At 42.7% G+C, this 24250-nt stretch overlaps 1 protein-coding gene across 1 annotated transcript in view; it reads right to left on the bottom strand.

The window, feature by feature from the left end:
• The window catches only part of LOC135912480 (cytochrome P450 4C1-like), a 28234-nt gene extending 10312 nt beyond the window's left edge, over positions 1-17922 (bottom strand). Inside the window, exons 1-7 of the mRNA XM_065444919.1 lie at positions 17233-17922; positions 16153-16265; positions 12083-12168; positions 10143-10342; positions 4927-4996; positions 4693-4819; positions 1532-1684 (exon numbers count right to left, since the gene is read on the bottom strand). Coding sequence (XP_065300991.1) covers positions 1532-1684; positions 4693-4819; positions 4927-4996; positions 10143-10342; positions 12083-12168; positions 16153-16265; positions 17233-17491 — 1008 coding nt within the window. The 5' untranslated portion in view covers positions 17492-17922. The remainder of the gene's footprint in view (positions 1-1531; positions 1685-4692; positions 4820-4926; positions 4997-10142; positions 10343-12082; positions 12169-16152; positions 16266-17232) is intronic.
• Positions 17923-24250: the final 6328 nt, after the last annotated feature.

Here is a 24250-nt window from a genome sequence, read left to right as displayed (position 1 = left end):
GTTAGCCAGCACACCTGTAGCGGTGCCGCAGTAGCCTCAAGGGCAGAGGGTCGCGGTAGAGGTGCGCTGTCCTTACGGAGTGCTCCACCAAAGCATTTAGACGACCCAGAACTCCGGCACGACGGCACGTGGCTGTTCGTTTACACTGACAACTGAGACGGCCTTGTTATGAAGGCCGTTCTACTACGGAGCTGAGTTCTACTTTCACATTGTCGCATGATTAGCTCTCTTCCCAGTCTCCGTAGCAGCCCTGAATGTTTAATGAAACTTGACAAAAGATTTATTTTGCCATTTCAAATACCACATCCCGAACGCGCATGGTGGGGAGAACTACGTTCACGTTTGCGATTTTTTTTTTCAAATTTGTTGTGTTTACGGATGGCGCTCGGGCCGACTGACGCGCGCCGCCGGCCTGTTGCCCGGCAGCACGTGGCCTGCGCAACGGCGAACGTGTATCGGCCCGGAAATTCCAACCACCGACCACAAAATCGGGAGAAAGCGCGAAAGACAGATGTTCACTTTAGAAGATTCGACTGTTGTTGGCTAGATTAAAGCTAATTAGTTAACGCGGTCTTTAATACTAGCGTTGATACGACGACCAATTTGGGCAATATAAGGTTTTCCGCATGGAGACCGTCTTGCTCCTCTACCACCAGGCCGTGAAAAAACGAGAGTCCTCTTTTCCAGTACTGAATCAGGAAAATGAATTAAAGATACAGAAAATGAGGTGAAGGCGGCGGTTGCACGAATGTTTCCTATTCATTAGTTAGAATTTACGCATCATTCGTGGCCACTCACCGATTACACAGTGAAACCAGAAGATCGGTAGACTAGGGATAGTAATGCCTCAACACATATAAACGTATAGCCAGACCTGAATAACGATTCTTATAAGCGTGCTTAAGCATATATCAAACGTTAGACATATCATTTATTGCTTATACATAATTTAGACTGATTGATTTCGCCCACATCTAAATGGATATACGTATAAGTTTCGAAAATGTTTTTGATGGGTGATTACTCGGTGCATTATACGTAAACGGGCTAAAGAACGGTCTCCGTGCCTACTTTACTTTATGCGTTGGAGATAATTGAATGATCGTTGAAAATTAAAGCAAATTTTTCTTGTGGTGATGGTTTTGCACTTGACAGTGAAATAGCTTTCAGTGCACTGCTCATTTTCGTTACTTGGTTAAGGTCGTGCTAGTAGGCCATGAAGTCCAATTTAGCTGTAAACACAGAGTCAATGGTTTTATTCGTTTTGTTTTATTTATTTGATATTATTAAAAAATATACAGGTTTTGTAGACTTTTTGAGCTAGATCTCAGCATATGATACACTGATACGAAGTTAGTACGTATAGGACATTCTTAATACATGACCAGATATGCTATTCGAATGTTTTGTTCAATTTGAGCTCAACTGTCTGTCAACGACTTCAGCAGATTAAAGGTGATGTCCAGAATTCGTGCAGGCGTGCGAAAAATGGCATTACAAACCTTTCACCATTAAATGGAAGGCTACTTACCGCGGCAAATATTGTGACTGTTTCGTCGAGGACTTCCTCCTCCGTGATTGATCCGTCCTCCAAATGCATTTGAAGAAGGATATCCAAGAAAGACCCTGTGTAGTCCTTCTCGGCGCCTTTGGCCTTCAGTGCCTCCTTTCTTTTCAGCATTATCTGTAACAACAGCGAAGCCATGCGTGTCACGTGGCTTATCTTAGACAAAGGTCTCATCTATGCGTCAGCAAGAAGAACGCTGTACGTCTTTTTATTCCTGCATGGTCATTTACAGTCTGTGAGGCCTGTAAAATCGATATTCCAGTATATTATAACGCACTTGTGGCTTTGTTTTTCAATGTATGATATTTAGAAGATGTTGGTGCCTTTATGTAGTGCCGCCAGCTGATTTCCACGTGGAATTAAAACGCATAGAAGTACAAAAACAAGAAGGCACTGGACAAAGGAAAGGTAACCGGAATAAAAATGTCACGTAAAGAAGACTAAAACATAAGGGCAGGTCACATATACGCACTTATAACAGCTAAAAAAAAAGGGCATAACACACACTCATACGGTTATACTATAAGTAGCTTGCGACTTTCACTTGACTGCATGGATTGTTATCAATTAGCAGCGCTATTTCATAAAAACAACGCGACAAAGGATCAAGCACGAGAAATTATCGCAACACAATTTAAATACAATGGTCCAACACAGCTATTAGTGAGCGCAGGCTACCATAAGAGCGAGAACCTCGGGTCCATTTCGCAAAACTTTTATGTTTTCAGTGATCGTTGCCATCGGCCAGTCGCATTCGCTAATACCATGTCCAGGGCCAGGCTTGACTGGAATTTTCTCTTATGAATGATTTTAGTTAAGTCGTTTTTGTGAACGCCGGCCCTCTTGTGCAAGTCACCATTTTGTTGCTTTGCACAATGCAGAAATTATGCATCTAGATTCGCGTTGAATGGATCCACTCCTGATTATTTTTTTCTTCTTGTGAGAAATATGCCCTTCGATAGTCTCTATTTCCGGACCCCCTTCATTATATAAATGATTTTATGGCACCACAATGATTTTAGGGCTTACTGTTTTCTTTTTAGTGTGTTTTGTGTTTCCAGTGTGGGATTAATTTAGAGCTTGCGCAGCCGGCAAGGTGCAAAATTGTATTTGTCCCAACACTTGCGTTGTCTTTCTGTCACATTCTCCACAAAATGCAGCCAATATATATGCTTTAGTTGCCGTCACGCAAACTGAGGCAGAAAAGAAGTTCTAGAATGTGTGTCATTTCCTAGTTTGCCCACTAAATCAAGTATTGCGCAAGTTGACTGGTCAACCAATCTCCATACAATCTTAGTCTGCCTAAAATAAGGACTAGAGCTCTAGCTATAGAGAGACGGGTCCTTCAAATATTGCTCCTATTTTGTGGCGTTGTGAAATATTTTCTCGCCTCTTTCGTGTTCCCTTAGCAGAAGTGTTACTATAAATTGTTGAGCGCTTTTCGCTCAAGCCGAATTACTATTTCATTGACAGTTTCACAGATTTCAGATTTATTGAAACTTCACATGAGAAGTGGGAGAGTGGAGGGGGAGGGGGGCATTTCTGAGAAACATTACTTCCGGATAAAAAGAACGAACATCTTGTGAAATATTTAAACAGTGTTGGAAATCGGGCCGGAGTAATGTAGCCAAACTACTCCGATGGTGTTCTTTCTCGCGTTTAATCTATTTAATGTAGCTATTTGATCAATAGGGACAATATTAACCGTGATTATATGCCTCAGATAAATGTTATGTTATGGTGGAATGTACTTTTTCTTGTATAAATCATATTAAGTGCTAGAATTGAAAAAGTATTCACTCTGTATCCGGAGTAACGGTCGCTGGATGCGACACTCTATCTATTAGTGGAATGTCTCGACATTTAGGTTGTAATGCATTGAATTAGCGGCATTGCAAGGTTTGATGGTCTCTTTCACAGCAGAGCCTATTGTGAATTTCTCAATAAAGATTTCTGAATTGAGAACAATTTTGTTTGCAGCTGACAGACTAAGGTGGTTTTGGCAGCAGCCGACATGTCATAGGCGCGAGCACTTGATTGGCCTCGCCGCTTGATCGAAGGGCCTTGCAAGTAGGGCGACATATTACATGCTTTGCCAAATCCCAAATATCAGTCTTGAGCCAAGTGACATTGAATTTGGTCCGGGACTGGAATTGTGGGACGCAAATTAATACAGGAATTCGGGGGGATAAAAAAACACCGAATGTTTCGCCTCCAGTTGTGTCCACACCCGTTGTCCCTCGCCATTGCCCTTAAGCTTGTAGCGGCCCTAAAGTGAGCTGGTGTCTTGGAGTTAGCCCTTTGCGACTCCTATCTTTAACGCTCTGAATTTATTGCAGTAGAACGTACTCAGATGTTGCCGGGTATTTAGGCTCGTGCGCGTCGCATACAGCATTTCTGACAACATCGCGTGGTCATGTGCAACTTACACATGCAGAGACTCATGGTGGCGGTATAGCATTGTATAGCAATTCCTGCACAATGTTTCCCGAGTCACGTTCTTGCTATGAGCAGTTGGCACGCCATAACAGCCGTACATTTTTTTCTCATGTCTTTAGTATAATGGGGCCTTGGCTCCCATCACTGTGAATGAATCGGGGCTGAGATGATGAAATTTCTACACTACCTGCCTATAATACTTTAAAATTGTTTCAAGAGCTTTGAATATCATTTTCCTGTTTTTACTTTGCTGAAAGAAAGTATGGAACAAAAAGCCTTTTTTTCCCCCGTCGTTTACATCTCTACTGAAGGACTCACATTTATTTTTTGAGCCTTTATTTACTTTAATACAAGCTAGTTGCATTTTGCATGAGCTATTTTAGCCATAAGCACAAAATTATGATGCACTCTGTTTTCTTTGCACCGTTATGCTCTCTCTTTTATACAAATAACTGCTCCGCTTGCAGTTGTGAACGGCTCAATTTCTATGAGGATTAATTTCACTTCAACACATGCTTTACTTCACTCAACAATATAACTTACTGGAGAGACTGGCAATTTATTTGTAACCAACATCTACAATGTTGAAATAAATAAATAAATACGTTGATGTGCACGCAATAGATTTATTTCACTGAAGCTAATGAATGATATAGGGAGAAGGAAATGACTAAAGCGGTACTTACCTGCCTGCTATAGACTCGTAGCATGTCGCAACATCTTCTGTAATATTTGCCTTCCGTAGTAAGCTCATATATGGAGTCCCACCAATAAAGCGCGTTGACCAGCCGAGACATGAATCCTTCGCAGAACCTTTCGCGCGAAAAGACATCATATAGCCGTTCATGATGCTTGGGACACTCACATGAAATGTAAAGCAAGGGTAACTATACTGAATATGTTAAAGAAAAGATTGCTACCCTTTCAGTGCCTCCATTAGTCCCATTTGTTGGACATTCAGGTCGTCTATTCTTACTCCCAGAACAGTTTCTGCAAGCAAAAAAATATGTATATAATAATAATTATGTATTGCCTTGCTATCTCGTGGCGTAAAAATGCGCACGTACAAGTGCCTCATTCTGTGAACGAGCAAAACGAGAACAAGGTAAAAGCGGGTAAACAAGGTAAAAGCCAACGTTTCGACAAGTCTTCTTCGTGGCCTTGAAAAGACAAATCCACTTGTCGAGACGTTGGCTCCCGCTAGTACCTTGTTCTCGTTTTGTTCATCATCTTGAATTTCCATCTCCCGCCTTCCCCGTGTTTTCCCTCCCGTTCTGTGAATGCCACTTCTCTTTAAAATGATGCATTTTTCACCCCCTCCACCAGTGCTGCGCAGCAAGCCTGACATACGTAGATATTATTTATTGATTTATTTATACCTCAATGATCCCAGAGGGATATTACATGAGAAGTGGGTGAAAAAAAAAAACTTTAGTCTATAAAAGAGAGAGAGAGAGAGGAATTGGCCTGTCTATACCGTTCATATACCATTTGTCCTCCCCTCGTTGATATAGGCTCCTGTTCATCAGGAAACGCACTTATTCCACCACCCTAACCGAGAAAACAATCTAGTTGTTGAGCCTGTGAAGTGATTCAGGTTTAGGAAACTTGCGCCATATTTACAATGGTTTACTTTCGTAAAAGCTTTTTTTTATTGGCCGGTTGTCCTCTCTAATATACTCACTGGCCCTATTAGTTAGTATGTGTTCTTACGAACTGACTTAGCGCATAAGAGCATTTAACAGAATACTGGTCCTTCCTACTGTGTTCAATGACGCCGTTTGGTTTGTTCAAGGATCGCCGGTGAGCCATATTGTAGATGTGGAAAGAGAAGTTTCACAGGAGATCGCGTTCCAGCGGTCAAGTTTGGAAGCGCAGCAGTAATTTGCTGATAAAAGAATCTTGCATTCGCCCAAGACTCCATAATAATATTCTATAGGCGCTCAGCAGTTGCGCCAAGCCACAATAAGGCGGCTCGCAGCAGGCTTTATTGGAAAGCGCAGATTGTTCGTGAGAGGAGGCACGTGCTCGTAGTGTTGACACTTAAGCAGCCTCACACTGTAAGATCTCTGCGGATAAAGTGCAACATAAACGACGCAACAAGGAGCCTGTATAGGTCCCACAGAGCTGTAAGGAAATGCCTCATGACTGTATAAAACGCAGAGACAGCGGCATTATTGAGGGTAAGAAACAGAGAACTCGTTGCGTTTATTTTGCGTCACTTGCCGGGCGAGGCGCACTAGGGGCCGGATTCGCGCCATTTTCGTTCCTAAGAACCATTTTCTCATTGGCTTACCCCATTCACTAATAACGCGTAAGCTATTATTATTGACCAATGTTGTTTTCACAAGGCGCTCTTGCGCACAAACTGTTTTGTCAATTGGGTTTCCGGAGAGGTGGAGTAATGGAAGGTCGAGTCCATAGCATAATATGTATATTGAAGCGAGAAAACAGCGATGACCGGTGAGCTGTTGACATGCCAAATTGAAGCGCGCGTGATGCAGAAACCTGCGGCGGCAGAACCAAGTTGTTGGATCGGGTAGGGTGCATATACAGTGATGATAAAGATTGTAGCTACCCCAAACGGTGAAATAGAGTTTCAAATGATCTGCTGGTACTCAGTGTGCACTGAATATCGAATCCAGTACGATGGTAAAACAATTATAAAGTGTACTATTAATTCTGGGCCCATGATATTAAGAAAAAAGTAAAAGGGGACGCCAGCCAATCCTACATTATTAACGAAGGAGGCTGGCCAGTGGCGGACAACAATTACCAACCAAAATGTTTGTCAAATCGGCCCCCGACTAATTTGAATTTCGATAAAGGCGCACATGGCTCTGCAGCCACAGGCTTTTCACCTGTGGCCCGATCTTAATATATGGCACAATTACCCTTGTGGAAAAGGAACTTCCATAGTTACGCTATTCACGTGCGCTTACCGTGGCGCATCAATAGCGGCAAATTTACTGTCAATTAGACGCACCATTGTCTTTTACATGCTGTCTATATTGTATTGTTCACAAATGCATTCCTTCAACGCTCTGTTTTATATATAAAACCTGGATCAGGTAGAGAGTAATCGTATAACTCAGCAGTTACAGAGCATCGATATGTCGCTGTAAATTTCTGCCCTCACCGTTAGTCGACAGCTTTAGGAAACGGGCTGCTAAATTCCCCAATTTTCCGGCATGTATATATATTTGTGCTTGGAGCATGCACCCAACTGCTTTTACGAGTAAATCTCCGCTGTACTTTAGGGCATATCGCCCTTTTGCTATGGCAAGCTTCATCGGAAAAGTGATGGAAATCATGGTTCTCAAACATTTGGAATGGTACCTCGAACGATACAATGCCTACCCTGACTCTATGGCAGGCTTTCGTCCGGACCGTTCCTCTATCGACAGTGGCATTGATCCCGCAACATTTGTTCAATACGAGAAAAGTTACAAGCGAGTAGCAGTTGCTTTCTTTCTCAACGTAACGGGTGCCTTTGATAATGCTGCCCATGACGCCATCCTCAACTCTCTCAAGACAATCGCAATTCGCGACTGAATGGTTGGATGGATAAAGGACTATATAATCCGCCTGTATTTTTACGTGCAAACCGTATAGCGCCCGACAGCTGAACATTACACGTACTGCAGCGCGCCTCAGGGAGGAATATTAAGCTCCGTTTTGTTCTACGTTACCCTCATTGATTTAGCTGAAATTTTATCAAAGTACTTGTGCCTGTCAATATATGCCGGTTACATTTGCCTTTGGAGATCAGTAGTCACTCGTATTCAAGTGCGTGCACGACTTCATTGGGTAGCAACCATGGCATCAGCCTAATTTCAAACACAAGGCTTGGCGATATCCACCAAGAACAGTGCACTTATTGCATTTACGCTCACTCATGAGGCAACATCCGGTCTATTCATTAATGAAGAGACTGCCATTTACAAAGGGACTCATCAATTTTTAGTCATCATAATCGATATGAGCATTTCACTGAGCCCCGTTGCGCATACCTGAAGAAGAGACTCTTGTCGATTGTACATGTCTTGAAATTCATGCGTGGGAAATCATGGGTAACATCTGTACTATCCATGCTACAGTTATACACGCCTTTACTTCTAGTATTATTTCGTCGCAGCCTGCCAGTGATGTCCAATGTGTGCGAGTCCAATGTTCGCTCATTGGAGAGCTTACATGACCAGGCACAGCGCACCTGTCTGGGGCTACCTCGAAGGGCTTCAACTTCTGAAACAATCGGGCTTGCCAGACACAATCTAATCACAACATATATCACTATTTATTGTCTCAGGGCGCATATTCCACATCTTTCTCGCATTACCGATCACCACTTGGCCCTCTTGCCCTCACAAAATCCCTCGAGTGACTTTTTCCGAAGTTGTTGCTATTCGCTAAGACAATATTTCATAAGGGTGTACACTAACAGCAAGATCTTCCCCTCCCTTCAGGTGTCTCCACCAGCATCAGCTGACTTGCGACTCATATTTTGCGACTAAAAGCCAGAGTTTTTCAGTTCGCTTCAGAGTTCGCAGTCATGAGTAACGGGTACAAAAGATAATAACCTCATCAAGCTCTGAGAAAGGACACGATACAGTATTTCAGTGGCTGCCGTGGGGGATACCGGTATTACTGGTAATGACTTCGCCGATGAGACTGCTCGATTAGCCCATGAAGGAACATATGGGGGTCCGCGCTCACAATCATGAGCGGACGCTGCAAGGACGTTTTACTTCCTGGCTCTATCTGTCACGTACGCTTATTAATGGAAAATCATTATAAGTCCCATTGCGCGAAAATCCGGCGTTGTAGTCAGCGCCGTGACCGAATCATGGTGCTATAAAGGACCAATGGAAAAGAGTAAGACCACGTAAAAAAATACTCGAGTTCACGTCAAATTTCTCAGGGAGATTCCTGCAAACAAAATAAATTGGTGCCTTTGAAAAGAAAATTAGATTAATCTCGGTCTGGCTGGGAATCAAATCCGGGCCTCCAGGGTGCGAGACGAGCACGCTTCCTCGGCGCAACGGCGGCTCCACGGTTCTGACTGACTAAATGTGTGCCTAGTGAGGGCGTCATTAGTCATGTCAAGTCGCAGCCATCTGGCTGACTAAACGTGTGGCTTAGTGCGTGCGTCGTTGGGCACGTGACGGCGATGCCAATGGGTGGCGCCACGCCATGAGTGTATAAAACGAGTGCATAAAATAAAGATAACTTTTGTACAATTCAATGCCGCTGAGCGCTCCTTCGAGTTATGAAGCACTCGCGTGCAAGCGAGCGCGTTGAGACGTTTAGAGGGTTTTCATATGACCTAGCTTAGCAAGGTGCACTTGAAACGCAAGCCAGAGCTTGTACGCACAAGGAACGCGCAGAAAAAGAAAGGAAACATTTCACCAAAGCGACTATAACGCTTTCGCATTCCCACACGTAAGCAGTATTAAGTGTCTCTGCCGAATTTTAGGTCGTCTGCTTGCCCTCGAAGTATCGCCTACATAAGCTTGATCCCTCGTTAAAGCTACAACTGCCATCAAGAACGTCCCGCTCCAATGCAACGTGTTATATGCCGAGTCTGTATCGGGGTAAGATTATTCACAAAATCATGTTCATTTCGCATTGAAAGCGCACCTAAGTGCGACTCCTGCGGTATCGGAGAAAATATTGAATACCGCCTGTGCTTTCGTTCTCGTTATGACGCCCAGCGCAGCCCTCTCCGAACTGCCATTGAAACGACCAGACTCAATACCATTTTCAGAAGCCAAGATTCTAGTACCATGGCCGTGCGCGTCGCTTGCGCAGAAAGCAACAAAGGCGTTGTTACATTATTTGAAGTGGACAGGTCTCTGCTATAGCGGTTGTAGACTTGGTGCGCTCCTTCGAGTGTGCGCGCCGACTGGTGCTCTGTCTTTCTTCTTTCCTTACTTTTTTAACGTGTTACGCCTGCTTCCAGAGTCGGGTAGCGAACCGAACTTTCCTGCTTTTCTTTCTCTCTCGATCTCTGTCTTACGTTTTCAACTGCTACGGTAATGTTACCCCTTTGTACCAGTCTAAATTAAAGCAGATCCTGTGCAACTAAGCCCCTATCAACTTCACGGGATCGAATGGGCAAAGCAAGCCAACTCACCTAGCAATACGCCACATGTTGTCGACGTCAGTAGGCCCAGAACATCAAAGTAATCATCACAGTAAACGGCTTTGTTTTTCTGAATTTCCAGCACAAGTGATTCTGATCTCCGGCTAATAGCAGGGACGAATGACCACACATTTCGAGTGCTGAACGCAGGATTAAGAGTACGCCTGCGTTGCCGCCAGATGCCTTTGTGACTGCATTGTAAGGAAAAGGAGAAAATGAAATGTTTACATTACATGTCTTTTCCTGAAATACGAAACTAATTATGTAAACATCTTGCGAAATTAAATGAAAGTGCAAAAGTGCAACATAATAAAATTAGCAGCAGATGAAGCAATTGTACACGCCTAGGCTGCATGCGAAAACGGAGTCCAATACTATAAACGACACTTGCTGCCAGTTGCACCACACGTGTAACCGACTAAGGTTTCAAACGAACAACGTTGAGAAATAGAGACAACCACGCTTGCTTTCAGTGAACTGGCAACAAGTGTGATTTCTACTGGAGCTAGCACGTTTTCACGTAAATACCACGTTCGTTTGTTCGTTCGTTCATTTGCAAACAGATTGTTGCGTACCCCACAGGCGAGAAATGCTGTACTAGGCATATTGAGGAAGCCTATAAGTTCCGTACACATATGAGCATTTACAGGATAATATACCTAGGCAAACGAACATTCTTATTTAAAAATAAATGGCCAACATACAACACTGCGCAAATAGTACCTGTAAGGTTGGAGGAAATAGGTTCTACTCGCGTAGTTGGGGTATGAGGCAGGAGGGGTGCTATTCTTGAATTTGTATGTAAAATAAGAATAAGGCGATTCTATGGAAATAACGTAGATTTCAAGGCATTTTTCTTACACAGAAAACCGATTTGCTCAGAAACTATATGTTGCCGATTGGAATGTCTCAGGGTTTACAATGTTTAAATGGTCTCCTCTCAGCTCACTGTGGCAGTCGGTCTCGAAGATGCCTAATGTTTTTCTTTTTTCAATCTTGTCGTTTTCCCTTCTCTAAGAAAAAATAAATCGTAGCACTGCTGTATGTTGGGCATGTTGGTATGCAAACTTGGATAACATTTTAGCGCAAGCAGACAACGACCAAAAGGGAGATGCCGACGTGATGGTTTGTTTAATGATTGCGCTGTTCTTGCTGGACGCAGAGATCAGGACGTTCGTGGAATTATAGATGCACATGCTACCAGGCGGAATGGTGAAACGTGCGCTAGCGCTGCGTCTCTCGTCCTGTTTCATAAAGAGAAGGCCTTTTTCGAAGAAGTGGTATGACGATTTCACCAGGAGTAGAGCGGTTGCGCATGATGTATAAGTGTCTGAATATTCCGAGAATAAATTGTTGAGGTTAGCTCACTGTGGGGTCTGCGTCTACTCTTGTTCTTGACTGCTTGCGCTAAACTGTTATCCATAAAAGAAAACGCAAAAGTATACCTATAACTCGGCTAATAAGTTAAGGCGCCCGTTCATGAAATGTGCCATGACCGTAGGGATTGAACAACTAGAGATGAAACTCTCTGTGAAAGTGATCATGAGCTCGCGGTTGTGACTCGGGCGCACGTGCAGGTCGCTTTTCTTGTGGTGATTTTGATGAATTCACTGATCAGCCTATGCGGTAAGTATGTAACTGCCTGCGTCATCTCAATAACATCGAATCTTAAGATTACTGTGCACCGTGTGGTGGTGGAGATAGGCAAAATTTGATATAATGCCCCCAATTTCTAAGCATAAGAACTCGTACCAGAACAGAGGCTACCTAAGCGTTTAAAATAACACGAGAAAGGGTTTATTTAAGTTTCTTAAGCAAACTTGCACATCAGTACTCCTTATCACACATTCTGTTTAGACGCACAAAATTAAGTACAATTAAGACAACAAAATCTCTAAGCAGAAACTATAGTGGGGATTTTTCATACTTACCATGTTAATAAGCTGGTCCCCATCAGTGTTTTCAACAAACCATACACAAATGGCTTAGTAAGGTTACTTTCGCAGCGGACAATTGCCTATTGTCACAGAAACAAGCGGCATCAGTTAGATATTGAAGGCTGTTTCACATGTATAATTTCTTGTGCCAGGAACATGTAAGTAAGACGAACAGGAGCGCCTGCTCAGCTGACCAACTTTTTGTTCATAAGCCAACGAGAGAATTGCGCTCTCTCTGCATGCGTTCCCGGCCTGCCACAGCACCGCAGATCGTGTGAGCTTCAACAAGAGCTTGCGCCAAGCAAGATTCATTCGCCTTTGCCGTAAACAGTTTTCCCAGTTTACGAACACCCGTATAACGACCGCGTGCGGAATGACTTGTGTTTTGTTCTAACAAGGGTACTTCCCTTACCGTTTATAACTTCGTTTTCGATCCGACTTCGCAGGAAGATCGCAATTTTTTGTCCGGCATTGATGAATGAGCTTTTTTCATGAGAGATGATATCTCTGCTGTATAGCTGTGAGCACTACATCACGTGGATTGAACGTAACATTACTGTTTGAACAAGCCTCTTCCTGCTAAGAGCTACCATGTACGCCTGATCGTCTTGGACATATATGAAGTAACAGTTGCTGCGTGCAAACGCCAGAAGATAAGCTCACGAAGTGCAACACCGCTTAAAGCACATCATATTGCTGGAGTCCCATGGCCAAGGTAATTGCAATATGGCTCCATCCATGCACCTTTCTGGAAAAACAAAGGACGTTGCCATCATTTGTGGAAGAACAAAGGATGGCAACGTCCACTTCAGTAGCTGAATCATTAAAGTCAAGCTCGTATCTAAACAGCGAAACAACACATGCCTTTTACCGAGACAGAAAACTAAAGATATTAAAAACACGCAGATCAAACGCACATGTTGGAATCTATCTTTAGCGAAGCTTTAATCAAATGGTGTGTATTACATTTTTTACAAGTAGTGGGGATGGGTACAACTGTGCTTATCATCCCGGTATGCACTGTGCAACCTCGTGCAAGGTGCATGTTTATCCACGACGAAGGTCACAACTTTGTTCTATGTGTAAATCTTATATTTATGCGCATCACCAATCACAAGCCATGCCGAATTGCAACCACCAAATCAGGTGGTGCACCCGTGTGGATGAACGTCGTGTGTGTGAGGCGGCTACACAGCGACATCACATGAACGAATGCAATGTATGATGCTTCTTGCGGGATGAATGCCGATGAAAAGTTTATGAAACATAGAAGTACGGTACATATCTACCTACACTTAAGAATTCGGAATCTCTTGGAACATGCCCATGCTGATCGATTGACCAAGCATAAGCCAACACCCATTGGCTCATACCGACTGGCTAAATCAAATAATATAAACTAAACCAATAAATTTGTCAAACATGATGCACTTTCGCATTGAAAGGTTGGTTTGCTTTAGATGTACCTATGAGCCGACATCATATATTCGAGTTTTATGCAGAAAGTGCAAGCGCACGCTCAGTTCTAGGCGTGACTTATCACAGGGATCGAGAGACACCAAAGTGTGAGCAGAGCAAGCAACAACAACAGCCTTCTTTCACGTCCTTTGCTGCATATGACCCCCCGATGAAAAAGGGGTCAACCTGGTGACCTAAGGAAGCTGCGATACTGGTGGGTCGTAATGCGGTTTCAGCCGTTCGACTTGAACAGTTTAGCCGCCGCAGCGCCATTAGTCCGTAGATGGCTGGATGGACTCGATGACATAGTTGATAGGGGACATCTAACACACAAGCCGGTGAATATGATGACGAAGAGAAGGTACGGTCGCGACAGTCCTTCTGGCGGACCGGGCCTTGCGATTTAAAGTGAGCGCGCAAGCTGGCGACAGCCCACAGTATAGGCGACTTCACACAGAGTCGTGGATTTGGTAATCCACGACTTATTATTCCACGACTTACTTACTTATTAAATTACTGGAAATGAGAGTGGATGAAAAAACAACTTGCCACAGATGGGGAACGATTGTTCCTCACCTGCGGCAAGTTGTTTTTTGATCCACTTTCATTTCCATTAATTTATCGTTTCCTTATTTCAGTTATTAAGCACAAGTAATTTCCCCAATGTTGCCCTTGGTGTCAGTGTTTGATGGCTTCTTAAGATATGACTAATAAAAATCGGGCCCCTTGGTTAACCCGATTTCTTTTCGTTTATATATATATATATATATATATATATATATATATATATATATATATATATATATATATATATATATATATATATATATGTATATATATATATAGGTCATGCCACTGACCGAAACGTTAGTACAATAAGAATATTTTATTATATGCCCCCTGGTATACAAAGAAGAGGGATTGGATGAATCTGTTGGATTTGGAGTGGGGTCACAATATTTTGCATCGTACGTCATTACACATGCCGTCCACTTCAGCATGTATGTTCTGCAGGGTGTCTAACGCAGTTACTTCTTGTCGCTAAGTTCTCCGGTAGTGGCGAACACCATGTGATATCACTTCGCATAGTTCCTATGCTTGACGCACTCGAGGTGATTCCTTGCCCAATGAACTCACGTCAACTCAAGTCAGACTTATTCGCCGACAACGTCCTCACCGCGGGCCCTAATAGCGCATGTATATGGAATACCCTTCGACAAGTGTCGTTAGGTTTTAAATCTATTTGGTCGTCTATCAGAATAACATTTAAGAAGCTTGGAATGACTAAGGTCAAAATGAGCAATGCTCACTTTGAGCCAATCATCTCCTCTCGGCGTCAAAATTTCGACCGGGTCAAAAACGGGCGGAGCAGAAGGCAGAGCAGAGCAAAGCAGAGCATATATATATAGTACTATACTATACTATACTATACTATACTATACTATACTATACTATACTATACTATACTATACTATAGAGTACTATATAGTACAGGGTGTTTGCGCGAACACTTTCAAAAATCTTTGAAGGTTGCCTGTGGTAGATATCACAATTCTAGTTCATGAGCTGGTCTACTAGAAGAGGCGGACATTACTTGCACAAAAAATTGAGATAAAAAATCGACTAATTTATAAAAATTCACTAATAAAGTTTTTAACTAAATACATTATGGCCCATATTGCAATCTACAAATTATAGCCGTGCAATTCGCAAGGCGGATCCACTTGGAATAAATATTCAAGGTGACACCAGTTTCAGAATATAAATTCCCGAACTTTGCGGAGAAATGCATTGGCGTTCCAGTTAAATTGTTAACAAAACGTCGTTTCATGCACTGAAGCGCACAAGTAACTGGAACACCAATGCATTTCTCCGCAAAGTTCGGGAATTAATATCTCGAAACTGATGTCGTCCTGAGAATTCGTTCCAAGTGGATCCGCCTTGCCAAGTCCAGTGCTAGAATTTATAAATTGCAATATGGGTCATAAGATGATTAGCTAAAGAGTTAATTAGTGAATTCTTGTTAATTAGTCAATTTTACGTTTGAATTTTTTGTGCAAGTAGTGTCCGCCGCTGCAAGTAGACCGGCTCATAAACTAGAATTCTGTGGCAGTGCCAGATTCTGTGCCAGTAAACCAGATTCCTGTGGCAGTGCACCGCTGCCGACCCCCCTTTTTCTCTCACTCCTGTCTTTCCTTCTTTTTTTCGTGATAAAGGATGTGCGAAGAGTCAACGCTCACGTCTTACGTGTCTCTGCGTCACCATCGCTGTTCGAGCACTTTTCTTCGGGGTTGAGAAATGGCCCTCCAGAGATTTTTCAATTGTCGGGAGTAGTATGAGCGAAGCGGAAGCGCCGGCAAAACTTCGAAAGGTGCAAGAAGGTGTGGAGGAGACTCATAAGAGAACCAACAGATTGAAGGCTACGTGCGTGATTTCAGATTTCCTTCTGTAGGTCCGAAAGAAAATGCTTGGCCAGGTGCTCGGTTCGGCGCTCCTGTTTTTCTTACGTCGTGGCCTGGACTCCGCTTGGGGAACGCCATAGCATTTATAGGCATTTACCAATTTAGCCACATTAAGAGAACATATCTACCATTGATATATCTCACCTTCATTGTCGTAGGCGTATTCACCAGTACTATTGCTTGCGGCCCATAAAAATACACTGTCAAATCTTCGTTGAGGTATGTCGCCGCAGAGTCTTTGAAGAAGTTAAAGAGCCCTGAAATGAGTAAGGAATGCATTTTCTCAATCTACATCATCTTGTCACATGCCACTTGAGTGCCTGTAAGCAAGAGAATACCATGCTGGCCTTCGACGTTTGGCAAATTGTAGAATATTTTTGTTTAGGGGGGTGGCTTGCCGTGCGAATTAATATAGCTGGTGGTGCTTATAAGAAAAGTTCCTCCATTGAGGTGACTTAAACTGACGATATTCAGGTAGGTGTTCATTATTATTTGCGAAGCAAAAACTAACAAAACTAGTATAGCAATGCTAAGCACAATTCTGTAGACAAGTGACATGATTCAGTGCTGACATGCCAGTTGATTTGAGATTATCCAGCCATCATCAATAAAACATCCGTCGTTTGTTTATTTAATCTCGTACTGCAAATGTATTGCTTCATCCCGAAAAGTAAACTTATTCAATTCACTTCGCTGCAGCTCGAGAAGTCTTTTTCTCATTGTCATACATGAAGCATCGCATAAGACGGTAACACAAGTAGGCAGCAATTTTACAAGTACTAGTCGGCGCACAAGTGGGACTAGCAGTCCCAAGTACGAAGGTGTTTCCTTTCTACAACTAAGATGTCAACCAAGCAGTACTGTGTGTATAGACGCAGCTGTCTACAATTATAGGCTGTAATACGCTGGACAGTACTTGAAGAAAACTACTACTGAGGTAGTAAACGCCGAAGAGAATCGATTTCACGTGCTTCAAATACACTACTGGAAGAGTCCCGTAAATTGTAATACCTATAAATAATTACACTACGTTACTGCATAACTAAATAGGGTAGCACAAAAACATAATGAGATCGGCAGAAGCTTGGCAGAGAATCGGTAAGAAGAATTATTGTTTTGTTCCTACGAGATACCGTGGTAATCACTGGGGCAAAAATCCTGGAAGTCTTGACGTCATTATGTTATAGTATTCACCCGTAGCATTTAAACACATAAAATACTTACTTGCTGTTATGCTGAGGTGTGAATCCATCCAGTATCTGCACACAATAGCTTCCGGCATGTACCATGGTCCCTGGCAAACTCGCTTTGGCCTCGGTAGCTTTCGGAGGTGCCAGTACATACGAATAAACTGGTATAAAACTCTAAGACATCTCAATATTACGATTGCCAAGCCCACTGTCACAAATACAGCGATTATTTCATAAGATGCTGCGGGTTTGAAGGCGCGGTCTACTTTAGAAAGGCTGTAGTAGTTCTCCATCCCAAAAAATCTCTCAGTGCTAGCGCTCAAAAGACACAAGCAAGCACGTACGATGGTTTCATGTCACACTTCTCGAAAGTAACTGCATAAGCTGACCTAATGCAAATGGCGCATAAGCGGGAGATATTTAAAGCCAACACTTGTGCTGCTTAGCGATTGCGCTAAACGGAACTAGACTCTGTTGGATGAAGTAAAAAACCTGGGCTGGGTTTCGCGCCGCCTGTGTCGCAGACCGTGCCCGTCTAACGATGCTCGCCAGGGTGAAATTCTGCCAAAGCTTTCGAAGCGGGAAACTGGTTCCTTTTCCTGTGGCGCTTTGCTAGCTAAACAAGAACTTGACCGAGTGGGGCAGGCCGTCACTGCAGATTAAACAAATGATGGAGCAACACTATTGCAACAGTTCGACGCCACCACTCGTGCCGATGCACCAGAAAGTATGCACACCAAAAAGTGTAACCTCTCGTCCAGAGATGAAAACTAAGAATAGAAAACAAAAATGAGGTGGTTATGCACGGGTGAGTGGCTTAAGATGCGAAAATGGAGAGGGCTGGTGCTGTAGCGCGATAACCTTGCGCTTCCAGCTACCGCGACTGTCTTGTTTTATTTCTTGGCGTCGCACGGTTACCAGTGAAATTCCAGGTGGTTGAATTCCAATGGTCCCTCTTTCACATGAAGAACAAATAAGATGGGCCGTCACGACTCGGTCTCCTCTTGCGTAGAGTGGTTTCCAGTAATAGCAGTTGCCTGTGAGCGCGGTGGAGAGGTCTGTGCGGACGTGCGGGCGACAGCCTGCTGACCTTCGGCAAAAACAACTTCAAGGTTGTCTGCACAGCGAGTCATGCAAATTTTGAGTAAGGCGCGCTGTTTTGTAATCGCAACACGGGAACATGTCTTTTGTACCCCTCGTAAGCACTCTTTCTCAGCGGCGACGAGGGTGACCGTAGAACAGAGAAATTAATAAACGCCTGTAGCACTACTTCTGCACGTTGTTGGAAATATTTCACGGGCTCTGTGAAGCCGTGAGTCAACCTGAAAACTGCACTCTTTCATGATGGCAGGCACAACTAGAGGAAGGAAATGTGTGACGAAAGCCGCACTTTATGACGACCATCAGACTTAAACCGAAGGCACCAATTCTTTTTTTTTCTCCTGCGCAGTCACGTCATGGCTTACAGGTGTCAATATCTTTGGAGTGCTAGCTTTGCTAACTTTAGTCTAAAGGAGATGAAGATTTACTGTTGGACATATTCATTAGGGTGATGCTAGTCGTGTCATGCGCAGTCAGGTACACACGCGCCTGACGGAAGTAGTGCCTCACCAGGGGAGGGGGGGAGGATGTATTCTGCAAGAGTCCACCTGGTGGACTGTCCATTTCGACCGCTGCTGATTGGATGCAGCTGTACGAGCGAGGAGGAGACGAGCGGCCCTAGCCAATCAGCAGCGGCCAAAATGGACAGTCCACTAGGTGGACTCTTACAGAATACCCCCCACCCCCGCAGATCGCGTAACCGAGTAGAGTACAGTTTCGCAGCCAGAGTTCTTTTTTAATGGCACGTTGCCTCTGAATGGTAGTCCTACTAAATAAAGTGTTTTACAAGTCAGCTTTTAAGCGAATTACGCAAGAAACTATGCATACATAACCTGTAGACACATTAACGGCTGTTTATGCCAATAAACGTGGAAATATACAGGGTGTCCCAGCTAATCTTGACCAGAGTTTAAAGATATGTGAATGCCACGTAGCTGGCCAGAACCAAGGTCATGCTGTTTGTCACCGCTTGGATGTACTCAGATAATTTTTTTATTCTACCTAATTACATAATTAGTCCTACTTAATTATTCAACTTCTCAGATATCATAATTAGATGAAAAGTGTCAATGAGAAAATTGTAGAGCAAGATGAAAAACTCCCGATACAGCTTTTTGTTGCTCAATACGTGCTACATAAAAGTGTTTTCAGAGCGTGAAAGTAGCTCGCAAATACACGCAAAGTGCCTTGGCGTGGCAACACCAAAGAATGAACAACAGAAGTTTTTGGAAATAATACTGTATAAGGCTTAAGCATCCAGAAAGATAGAGAAAATGAGAAGGAAAGATACAATGCAAGTTGGCTGTAGTATCAAAATATAGGTATTGCTTTAACATCTGCTGCCAAATAACAGTATTTTTCTCTGGAAGTTCTTTTTTTATTTTGCTGCACCCATGCCGCTTTTGTGTTGCTAAAGAAAAGTCATGGAGCGCCTTTCTGCCTCCTCCACTCCAACATATACGATCGGCAAATTGAGATGAGTTGCATATTAAACGCTCCGATGACAGCTTCTGATCAATATTTTAGGACTCATACTTTTTCCGAGATACATCTACCGAACACAAATTGCGAAAGCTCATTCCGAATAAACCAATCATAATTGTTACTCCGGGCTAATTCTCTGTGCAGCATTTGCATTTGCACTGCTGGCGAGATCAAAGAGAGAGTTACAGTAACAAAAGACAGATGGCGCCACAGTGACGCTTTACACACATATACTGCCTTTCGGGCTCCTGCCATTTTGCATACCTAAGTTTCTAAGTGTTTCGAAGCAGCAGCGCATAAATCATGTTGATAAAAATGAGGAAAAGCAGAAAAAAAGAAGGCTCTTGTTCGAGGAACAGGGATGGTGCTAATAAAGAGGACGATTGTAAAACATCTCTTTTGCAACATCTGGAGAGTGTAACGGATCGTATCTACTCGCACTTCCTTTTTTTTTCATTGTTTGTCCCCAAGCAGTACACGTATATCTGCCACAAGGCAGCTTCGTTTTAAAACTTTACTAAATGAATCTTTTACCATTGGCTTGACTCGAAATTCTGCATATACTCGTAAGATTCTGCACACTATACTGATACTAATACGTGGTTTGCACAACGTGCAAATGTGATATCATATGAGGGAAGCAACTTTTGTGATGGAATGGGCGACAAAGTACGTTAAGTTTGCAGCTATTTGTTGACGATATGAATTTGTGCCCACAAAAGACTTATCACCATAACGGAGGCTTTCAATATTGAGGAAAATTTAAATGCGGAGCCCGCTACTTGTAGGGCCGAGAGACGAACACACATGTAATCAGAAGACGTGTAACTGGCCCTGAAAATGTTGTCGGGTCTCACACGAAAAGCGGCAGAATGTGTAAGAGGAAGTCTAGTTTGGGATCAACTGCAACTGTTTTATTCAAACACATGGTAAACTTAGAAATTCTCCCATTCGACCTCAAAGAAATGAAATAAAAGTTGATGCATTTAAGATAAAAATAAAAGCTTTGGCCTACCGATGGTTCGAAGAATAATTTTGATTTAGAGGCTGAAATATTTTCGCAAAATTGCCGAAAATTGTTGAGTTACACAAACTGCTGTACAAGTTCTTGACTCAGTAGCTCTTTACCTGAAACAGACAGCACAATTATCAAAAGTGTGCCTGTTAGATTGTCTAAAGGGGTCGAATATATTGTGTCATTGTTCAGCCTACGTTTAATTGATTGCATTTTCACGCGAGTTTTGCAAACGTTATTCTCACAACCTAGCCTCCCATAACACAAAAGTGTATAATACATCAATATGGTCCGCGTATTATGTCCCGGTACATGTAGTTTACCAAACTTTGGCATTGTTTTCTACTGCTGAGTCACGCAGTTGTAGAGTAATTAGTTACAAACAGTCGGTCTAACCTAACCTTTATTAGGATAGAAATTATATAGACACTCGAAGATAATTTCCGCCGTTCCCGTGATTGTCCAAGATATATATACATCAAGCACAGAAATCCTACACTCTATACAGTGTTTATCAAATTTTTCCAATCCGAGATTCCTTTAGAAGTGCCAAATCTACCATGAGCTCCCCCCTCCCTTTCACCTCCCCCATACACACCTTTATAAGCCTTCTGAATATCTACTTTTTTCAATGACGCAGGTACATTCACATTTTCATTTATTTAAGATACATTAACCACAGCCGACAGAGCTACCCAAAATTACTTTTTTAACAAGGATTGATTTAATTATATATATTATTCAGAAGGATGTGCTTGATTTCTCTGTACAAACATATCTAAGCGATCACGATTCTGCAGTTATAGTGAGACAAAGCTGACTGTCGTTGAGAGTCTGTGCTCGGGGAATCCTTTTTTTGCCGCCACCCGAAGGTTTAAATCACGTTTTTTCTTGCTGTTTCTCCATCCATCGTTTGGCCAAAGCTAATATCACACTCTGCAGAATAAAGATTTTTTCAGAGGTGATATATACGAGGTTTTTTGTGAAAACTTTGAACATTTTTTTAAAAACCGCCTATGGCAGAGAGCACAATTCTAGTTATCGAGCTGGCCATTCTCGCTGAGGCGGGCATTACTTGAACGAGAAATCGAAACGCAAAGTCAACTAATTACCAAAATTTAATTATTTGACTACATAACTGATTACCTTAAGGAACATATTCCAATTGAGACTTCAAGGCATAGCGACTTAAAAAATTGAGTGGCTGACACCATTTTAGAAAGATGCGCCATCAAACTTGCGGTAAAAATGCATTGTGCTTCCATTCCACTTACTTTTTAAACAGTACGCCGTTTTATGCATTGAAGCACAATAGTAGCTGTACCGGCAATGTATTTCGTCACAAAGTTCGAGAACTCTTATCTCGAAACTGGTGTCATCTTGAGAATTCGTTCTGTGTGGATCCGCCTTGCGAGCTCCCTGGCTCTAATGTGTAAATTGGAATACCTGTCGTATGTAAAGAATTAAAACGTAATGAGTATTCTTTTTATAATTAGTCAATGATTGCATTTGGATTACTCGTGCAAGTAATATCCGACTCTTCGAGTAGAGCAACTCAAAGACAAGAATTGTGCTATCAGCCACAGGCAACATAAAAAAATTGCTGTCTTAATTACCTGAAATACACGATATATATATATATATATATATATATATATATATATATATATATATATATATATATATATATATATATATATATATAAAGGTCATGCCACTGACCACAACGTTAGTACAATCAGAATATTCTATATATGCCCCCTGTTATACAAAGAAGAGGGATTGGATGAATATGTTGGATTTGGAGTGGGGTCAAAACATTTCTCATCGTACGTCATTACACATCCCGTCCGCTTCAGCATGTGTGTTCAGCAGGGTGTCTTACGCAGTTGCTTCTTGTCGCTAAGTTTTCCGGTAGTGGCGAACACCATGTGATATCACTTCGCATAGCTCCTATGCTTGACGCACTCGAGGTGATTCCTTGCCCAATGAACTCCCGTCAACTCAAGTCAGACTTATTCGCCGACAACGTCCTCACCGCGGGCCCTAATAGCGCATGTATATGGAATACCCTTCGACAAGTGTCGTTAGGTTTTAAATCTATTTGGTCGTCTATCAGAATAACATTTAAGAAGCTTGGAATGACTAAGGTCAAAATGAGCAATGCTCACTTTGAGCCAATCATCTCCTCTTGGCGTCAAAATTTCGACCGGGTCAAAAACGGGCGGAGCAGAAGGCTGAAGGCGTGGCACGCTGTATATATTACACAGTTTCCTTAGTGTATAATATGCCAAACCGCCTTTATGCCACATCCCCCCCTCCGCCCTTCCGCATTGTCGTATCTCTCTTTCTGTACAACTTCTATATAAAGCCCAACGTTGTTTTTTTGCATGCGCCTCAGCTGTGTTTCTCTTGTAGTAATTGTAGAGATTAACTTCTGAACTCAGTGCATTTCCCGACGAACAACGCGGCACTCGTTACAAGCTCCTTAAAGAACGAGAAAATGTGTAATACAGAGATACCTGAGGTAAAGATTGCGAATGATGTTTCCTGATAACATTTTGCCATTGATTGAACCCTCTTTCACTTTGTCCTAATAAGAAGCTTTAGCTCTGAAAAAAACTCAGATTTCCCTATTCAGATATGTAAAACGCGGAAATGTCTTTATGAGGCAACCGCTGGACCAGTTTGGTTGAAATTTGTCGGGTTTGAAAAAAATAATTTAATAAGTCTCTTTCGGAAGCAAGGCTTTGGTTTAGGCCCTGAATTTTCTACATAAGTTTCCTAAAATTGGCAGATTAAAAAAGAATAGAACCCCGACGTTTACAAATCCGTAACTCTGCACCAAAAAACAGGTATCGCAGTTCTGTAAACTGGGGTGCTATAACGTAAAACTATTCCAAACTTTCCCATTCTGATTCTGCGATCAACCCACCACGATTGGCTGAAAACTTTTTTGGACCACCCCTACTTCAACTGTCTCTCACGCGACGTCACGAAAACTGCGATAGCTCCCCATCTGACATGATGTGTACACACTGATTATGCATGATTTCACAGAACAAGATTAAAATAGTTACTTCTGATTCGACGCTTTTTCGCCATTTACCCTCGGCTATTGATCCAAAGTTTTCGGGCTGCACCCACTTCACCTGCCTGTCACGCGACGTCAATAAACCGCAATATGTCACCGCGTCAAAGTGACGTGTATGCGTTAAAGATGTGTTACTATGCCGAACAAAACCAAATTTTCTTCTGAATAGCCGCAGGCTGCCCCATTTCAAAAGAAATAAAATATGGCCGCCGCCGATCACTCAGGCACTGGCTACTGGCACCTGCCGGAGAGCATGGATATATTTTGGTACGATAAATCTTTTTGCGTGGCCGTGTAACGTTTTCGAGAATTTTGGCCTGTTTCCGACCTAGCTCTGCCAGCTCTTCTTTGCTGAGG

The sequence above is a fragment of the Dermacentor albipictus genome, chromosome 1 (genome assembly GCF_038994185.2).
Source record: "Dermacentor albipictus isolate Rhodes 1998 colony chromosome 1, USDA_Dalb.pri_finalv2, whole genome shotgun sequence".
NCBI lineage: Eukaryota > Metazoa > Arthropoda > Arachnida > Ixodida > Ixodidae > Dermacentor > Dermacentor albipictus.
Note: the sequence above shows the minus strand (reverse complement) of the source record. Positions and strands in the feature narration are given on the sequence as shown.